Source organism: Electrona antarctica, assembly GCF_951216825.1.
Source record: "Electrona antarctica genome assembly, chromosome: 1".
Lineage (NCBI taxonomy): Eukaryota > Metazoa > Chordata > Actinopteri > Myctophiformes > Myctophidae > Electrona > Electrona antarctica.
The window spans coordinates 44,283,006-44,291,319 of NC_136806.1; the positions used below are offsets into that span (position 1 = coordinate 44,283,006).

The 8,314-nt window shown below is 41.9% G+C and overlaps 1 protein-coding gene across 1 annotated transcript in view; it reads right to left on the minus strand.

Annotated features, from left to right (window-relative positions):
* Positions 1 to 3,342, minus strand: part of LOC306920415 (platelet glycoprotein Ib beta chain-like) — a gene marked incomplete at both ends in the record, with an annotated part of 196,011 nt that extends 192,669 nt beyond the window's left edge. The window contains one exon of the mRNA XM_079497165.1: positions 3,164 to 3,342. Within this exon, the coding sequence (XP_079353291.1) occupies positions 3,164 to 3,342 (179 nt within the window). The remainder of the gene's footprint in view (positions 1 to 3,163) is intronic.
* Positions 3,343 to 8,314: the final 4,972 nt, after the last annotated feature.

An 8,314-nucleotide genomic window follows, 5' to 3' on the forward strand; every position in this document is an offset into this window, starting at 1 on the left:
GAGAGAGTGTATGGGAAAGAGGCAAACAAGGAATGAAGGGTGAAATATAAGAAAAGTTTGACCTGGTTAAATCAATGGAAGAAACATAAATATAAAGTTCTACATAGACTCACTGGAGCGAGAAGAAGGAAGAAGGGGCAGGGCTGCTACACCAAATATTTCACCCAGGGGAGCCATGGCAAGAGGCTGGTCCCCCCCCCCTCCCCCCCCCCCCCCCCCCCCACACACACACACACACACATACTTCCTCTGATCCCACCTCGCCTCGCACCCATGCAGGGCCCGCTCACACAGCCCTGCTACTAATTAGTTTTTTAGTCAGGGTGTAAATGTCTTTTGGGGGGAAGACTCCTCGGTGTGTTTCCGAACCACTTCAACTCTGCAGCGTGGCGTTAAGTGAGCGTGTCGTCGAGAGGCCATTTTAACGTGAAAGCTTTCACCACAATAACAGAAAACACACTAGCATAGTCATAGTGGAGTGGTTCTCTACCTGTGGGTCGGGACCCCCAGGGGGGTCCTCCTCACATGACAGTGAAGTGACAAATTAAAAAAAATGAAAAAAAAGACCATTGCTGCATCAAAAGTAATCAACAAACTACTATAAAACTGGTGAAACATTGGCAAAATAATAGAAATATAGCTATTTTGCTGCTATTTTCACAATATTTATTTGTGAAACAGAGTCAAACTAAATGTAATTGCCTCAACTCCTACATTCCAAGTGCTTGTTGTCAGGGTGGGGGGTCCCCACTCCCCAGTTCAAATATGATTATTTCCCAGTTCAAATATGATTATGTTGGGGGTGTCCCGAGTTCAAATATGATTATTTTGGGGGGTCCCCAGTTCAAATATGATTATGTTTGGGGGGGCGGCAGGATCCCCAGTTCAAATATGATTATGTTGGGAATGGGGGGCCCCCAGTTCAAATATAATTATGGTGGGGGGTCCCAAGTTCAAATATGATTATGGTGGGGGGTTCCCCAGTTCAAATATGATTATGGTGGGGGGTCCCCAGTTCAAATATGATTATATTGGGGGGTCGTGTCCTGAAAAGGTTGAGAAGCACTGCTATAGAGCCCTGAGGGACTCCACTCAATCAAGGGGGGCTTAAGTGGGTTGTGTGTGTGTGTGGGATTCACACACCCGCACGGTACAACCCTCAGTGTTAGTTTAACATTGAGAGTGTTTAAATTAGAGAAGGGTCAGTTTTTTACACGTTCACACTTCACAGTTAACACACGATGAATTTAGCAGGTTGTAAATTATGGATATGTACACAATTTACAGTACACAAACACGTGCTGTAGTAGCTACTAGCCAAGCCTGCACTTCAGACCAAATTGTCCACGTGAATGGCAGCATGCACACACACACACACACACACACACACACACACACACACACACACACACACACACACACACACACACACAGACAGAGAGAGAGAGAGGCCACTGCTATTAACCACTGTTAACTTGGCGTCCATATTTTTGGATACATACAGTATGTCATCATAGACACAAAAAAAATCCAAAATTGCATGTGTTGTAAGCTTGTATATGAGCTATTTGTGCTACTTTTCTGACCAACAAGCTGACTGGTTAAATGTGTGTGCAGGCATTGCTCTCTGACTCTCTCCCTCTGTGCCCCTTCTCTCAACCTCACCATCTCCCTCTCCTCCTCGTCTCGACTTCTCCCTACACTCTCTCACTCTCTACTGATTGTGTTTGTTGTCTCAGGGGTTAGGGTTTGTTGTTGATCCCCGCAGGGCTTTTAGCTGCTCCGTTATCACACATAATGGCTTCCATATACCCCTAACAGGAGAGGTGTGTGTGTGTGTGTGTGTGTGTGTGTGTGTGTGTGTGTGTGTGTGTGTGTGTGTGTGTGTGTGTGTGTGTGTGTGTGTGTGTGTGTGCGTGCACGTGTGTGCACATTTAAGGATCAGGCTAGAGGTCATGATTTATGTCTTTAGTAATACAATGTTAGTTGTATTCCTTCATTTGGTACAGTACAGTCAGCCCCCAATATCAGAAAAAGTTAAACTAGTTCTCAAACTTTTTCATGCCAAGCAAGGACCCACAAATTGAAGGGACCCCCAGAAGAGAAGATTTGTGTACACAAGCTCACAGCTTGTAGATCTGCTGTTTTGGAATTGCCAACATATAAATGGATAAACTGGTTAAATTGTGCCATTATTATCATTATTATCAACCCCCTGGAACCCCCTCAAAGGCCCCTGGACCCCACTTTGAGAACCATTGCCAATGCCAAGTTGCCAACCATTGCCAATGCCAAGTTGCCAACCATTGAGAACCAGGAAACATTGACTTTATATAGTTGAGTTCAGCATTTAACAAGTAGGCTATATAGGCATCAGGGCCTATATTCATTCAGTCTCGTTTTATGTCAGAAAGTCAAATGGACGTTTTGACTTTTGTCTGTATTGTCCTGTGAACATTTTGGTTAATAATGATGACACAAGATTGGCAGTAATTATCTTGACACAAATTCACACGCAGTGACCTCGATTAAAACTTGAATGAGCTTGCATTGCATAAAAATATTTCCTCAACACATTGAAGTTCTTCACAATAATTCTGGAGTCTTTCTTGAATCTTGGTTCTAAAACTGCCCGAGTCGTGTTTACATCAAAGTTAGGCTATTATTACACTTTATTCAATTTCAATCCCTCCCGAACTGGCTCGTGCTGTCCATGCTTCTATATACCCGCGCACAGACCAAACATAATTGTATATTTCTGCAGCCTGTATTGAAGTTTCAGGCGACCTGCTTAATTTCCAAACGACCGTGCTCGTATAGGTCTGAAAATGTTAACAACAAATAAACCACCACCACGTCCTGTGTAGCTAATTAAGTTGATAAATACTCAACTCACTGTATGTCAGACTGACATTGTCAGTGATAATAAGAGAATATAGAAATGGCATGCGCAGCGACCTTAATGTCATGTAATGACAAAATGTTAACAAGTCAGGGAAACGGTTCCCTGTGAGAAATGGTGAGTTTATTGATCACATGTTAATTAATGGGAGCAGCGCTCAGCCGTGGTACACCAGCGTAAAACAAACCTGTTGCTAATTAGGCCTATTAATCAGTGAACTGGGTCAACAACGCTTGTGTGTTTATTGGCGAAAGTACTTACAGTCGCTCGGCGTTCCTCGGTACTCCCTTGGGCACGGTCCTAAATCCCTGGCCCTGGCAGTCCACATGGGACCCGGAGCAGCTGCACCTCTGGGGGCATCCGTCCGCCGGCGAGGCGCACAGCAGCAGCCCGACGAGCACGGCCCAAAGTCCCCGTCCCCACGGCCCGGTCCCAGGCATGATGGTAGGCTATCCTCCGAAAAAATGTGGGAAAAGTTAATGGAAATCCCGCGGAATGAAATGAGGGGAAAACGCTGTAGAGATGAGGATCCAAGGGGGGGAAAAAGAAAGAAAAAAAAGTCTAGAAGCGTTGAAAATTGGAAAGCCGGTAGGCTAAACTTCGCTGTTTCGGAAGTTGGACTAGAGTTTCCCCGAGAAAAATCGATTAGAAGTTGCGCTCATTCAGAACCCCATTGAGCTGCTCCACAGGTCCCTTACAAGATTAGCTCCGAGACCTGTGGGAAAACACGTTTTCCTTTTAAAACTCAGTCGCGCACCATCACTTAAATCGATGCGTAAAAGTCTCCACTATTTCCTTAATGACAACATAAATTATCTATTCGCAAACAGCCCAAAACGAGAGGGAGAAAAAGGTCCTGAAATAAAGTTTCCAATGCCAGAAGAAAGCTCAAGCCGCCCAGTGAACATCACTCCGTGCCATGGTAAGTGATAAAAGTAAGAGTTGTGGAGAGTTTGTTCATAAGCGCAGCGCAACACTCGCTGCTGGTGCGTCTGGAGTAGTGAGAATGACTCAGAAACACACTCTGACTCCACTCTACCCAAAGTCTCTCTCTCTCTCTCTCTCTCTCTCTCTCTCTCTCAACCCCCCTCTACTCTGCCCCCTGTATACCTATGCCCCCTCTCTCTCTCCTTCTCCCTACCAAAAGTCTGTCTGTCTCTCTCTCTCTCTCTCTCTCTCTCTCTCTCTCTCTCTGTCTCTCTGTCTCTGTCTCTCACCAAAAGTCTACTTTTACCAGAAACCTTTGGTCTGTGCATGGGACCCTGCCTCTGCATCTTCCCCATGCAGAATAAGTTTGGCCTGCCATATAAACTCAGTAGGAACACTACTTTAAACAATCATTTGTTATGAGGGCAGCACTTTGACAATAATTTATACAGGACTTTTTGTGGGCAATTACCACAACTGCGTTTTGTCATGCTTTATTCATTCCTCATGACCCAAATAATACGTAATCTGTTGTTTTGTTTTTGCAGTGTTGTTCCTTAAACCCTCGTGCTTTTATAGACCTTACTAGGCCTAAGCCTCAATTCCTCCTACCATAATAATTCATAACATTGCTCAATTCTTTGACATTGGTTGGTTAACTTGACAGTTTCTGGAATATTTCCGAACCACTGAGACTGAGACGCTGTTTGGCTGAAAGCAGCTATAGTATGGCATTCAAATGCCTGGTCGGAATAATAACGTGTGGTTTAACGGTCTTACCAATGTTCACTTACATAGACTATTACTACTATTTGTTATTTATCTCTGACCTTGCATAGATTAGGGTTGAATTTGCAGTCAGCAAACTTCCCTAGTACATTGGTTCTCAAAGTGGGGTCTGGGGACCCCTAGGGGTCCTTGAGTGGGAACCAGGGGGGTGTTTTAATCACTTTATTCATTTATATGTTGGCTATTCAAAAATAGCATGATCATGTCACTTCTTCATCATCATCATCATCATCATCATGTCACTTCGTGCCACACTCTGAGCTTGTACAGCTATTTTTGAACATTTTTGATAAATATCGCAAATGTTTACAAAACCTTCTCTTCTGGGGTTCCCTGGCGCAATGCCTTTCAGATGGGGCGTCTACGCAAAATATAATATTACCCTTCCCATGCATGAAAACCGGTGCGCCCTAACAATCAAATACAGTGGGACTATAATGCCACCAGGCAGCACGTGTCCCCTCCCTGTTCATCCTATGTGAGTATAGGCTACTCTCCAAACAGTGCTGGAGGATCAGAGACAGAGTGACAGCCGTGGTGCAGTAAAGTCCTACATGCTGTAAATCAAGCCCATTGTGACTCTACTCAGTGTCGTGTTCTGAACATGTTGCAGAAGCACTGCTTCCCTCTAGTGGTAACCAACATCCATCCATCATGAGATCATCTGGATTCATTCCTTCACATGATCATTGGGCTCTTATCTCTCTCCATATCTTAACCTTTTGTGCTTTTGTTTTCTTTCCCCGTAAATGAACGCCCTACTTGATCATACTACAGCGAAAGTAGCAGACCCGCAAGCTCAAAACGCGGGCTGGAAACACGGGGCACTAAACGACAGTTGCTTTGTACTTTTTCTACTTATGCTATTGTTATTTGAATCCTGAAAAGTAACAGTGTTTGTTTTTGAACAGAAGACGACATTGTACTTTTAAAATAACAATTGTATTATTATTATTTCACTTGTATGTATTGTATGTTTGTTTATGTGCCCATTAATTTGTATGGAAGTTTTCTGCATTTCATAATGATGCATATTTGTAGGCCTATTAGGCTTCTACATAATTAAGACTTACTACAGATGAAGTTAACACGACTTGTCGTGCTATTAGATTAAAACAGTGTTTCTCAACCAGTGGTCCGGGGACCACCAGTGGTCCTTGAGGGGGTTCCAGGTGGTCCCCAACTAAATGATGGAGAGTTGCTAACCAATTGACCCTTATAGATCTTTAACTCTTGAGAGCGTAAAATGAGACCAAATGGACCCGTAAGCTCTCAAGAGTTCATTTACAGTTAATTTTCAAGAAGTCTACAGTCTCTACACAATTAGAGAATGTAGAAGAATTGTTATTTTGATGGTTTGCCTGTTATCTCACCTATCTATGGTACCACATCAATACAGCATGGAATTGTGGACAAAATTATCCAACGACAACAAAACATTAAAAGTTTTTGGTCTGAGAGGCTAAATAAAATTGTGGTCCGTGGGCCGAATAAATAATGGACCTTGATATGAAAGGGGTTGAAAACCACTGGTTTAATATTGTGTCCGATGGTTGTAGCTGAGTAGCATATGCAATGCTCTATGTCCTGTTGTCCTGTCGTATGTGAGTCTATGTCAGCAGTCCTGTATTAATCATTTAATGTTGGGTTATCATTGTGCCACATGTCAAAGCAAAGTCCTTGGTATTTGGCAGTAAAATGACTGACTCTGACTGTGAAACCAGAGTGAATGCTGATTCTATGCAAATTCTTTCTCTACAAGAGCCAGAAATTCAAGAACACGTTGCACAGTTCCCTAAAATCACTGTTATTATTATGGTTTACTGTGAGTTTTAGAATTGATTTGTAGATTGTATTCTGAGTACATTATGTTCCCTCTCACAGGTGCTACTCTTCTGGTTCTTCCAAAGTCTAGGCTGAAGACCATAGAGGTCATGACCTGTAAAACTGAAACAATCTGAGGAGATTAGGTTAGCAATGTCATTTTCTGCTTTGACGTCTTGTTTAAGCACATTGGAACAAAGCGCTACACTCTCCCAGTAGGAATTTTAACTGCAATTTGATTTAAAGATGGAGTGCCGTGATTTTTTCCACCCTAAAACATGATCATCAGGTATTATTATATAAGGAGGAAGATGTCTTTCTAAAAAGTGTACAGTATTTGTTAAAATGTTGTTTTTATGTGGACACACCCACCAGTTAATTAAGTATACCTGGTTTGCCTGGTGGGTGATGGGTGGTGATCCACCTGAACTGAAGCTGCACGCACAGCTGTTGTTGTATGATAAAGAGGGTTTAGGATATATTTTGTGATGTCAAAATATCACTGTTCTTTTTAATTGGCACGTTTGACTGTCAAGGTTTCAGCCTCCAGGAAAAAACCCTAAATACAAAGGCAAGACATAATTGCATATAACCATGCCAAGGGGTCTAATGAAGTACTGTCACCTCATAATCTAAAAAAAAGAATACAAAAATCATGGCACTCCATCTTTAAGGAAAAGGTTAAAGGTGGTGCCTTGATATTCTTTATTGAAATAAGTGTTAGATAGCTCTATATTCCCATAACAATCAATCCAACTCAATGGATGTGGCTGCCATGTTCTTTTCTGTCGCATTATTACTTTGAATAGTGTGCACGCTCTGTGGCCTATAGAGTGTTGTTCAGTATAGGTCTCCCTGTCTCTCCACCTCTTCAGACTCCACCATGGCCCGTAGCACTAGCCCCTTAGATAGCACTTTATGTAGACTTAGATAGTATTTTAAATGTAGCACTTTATGTAGACTTAGATAGTATTTTAAACAGACGTATAGCATATTACGTATACAGCACTAGAATTGCATTTTATGTAGTCATAGCACTTTATAGTACACATGTATAATATATAATATGTATAGTAATAGTATGTATAGTTTACATATATACTCCACTGTTACGTTCTTAGCTTACGCATGTTTCATGATAACTACTTTTTATATATGTGATGTATGCCATGCTTTTTGTTATTGCTTAATGTAAATCGCTCTGGATTAAGAGCGTCTGCTAAATGCCTAAATTGTAAAATTGTAAATTGTTAGTAAACAGAAAAAAAATATTTTCAGGATGGTATTCCCAATCAGGAGAGAGAACTCATTCACCATAAACAAGTGAAATTGGAAGTGATGGGAAAATGGAGCTTTGATAAAATGATCTTAGTGAGAGTCTCCCTCTTGATTGGATTAAATTTGTAACCCAACAGAAAATTTATTTTCTGCCAACATCTGGAGGGACTGGGGAAAATAAATAACAAAAATATCACACACACACACATTTACAAACACAATGTTTCAATTCCATATATGACATTCATCAGATGTGTGTTTTACTGCCTGCCTTGCCGTGCCTATATATTTGACTCTATAGTACAGGTGGACTAGCACAGAAGATTGGGGTTGCAGGCCACCATAATGGAGAAAGATGTTTTCACCAACATTATTGTTTTTCATCACGTTTCTATGATATGGTACAGGATCAGAGCTCAAAGAGGAGCAGGTGATGTTGCATTGATGTTTATTAAATAATATGAAAAGTCTATGTCCCCCCCCCCCCCCTTACTCTCTCTATCTCTATCTCTCTCTCTCAGGAGTGAGTAGGGAGTGAGACACAGTTTGATGGACAGGCATGAGGCTAAGCTGTGGACCATGTGTGAGTAGAAG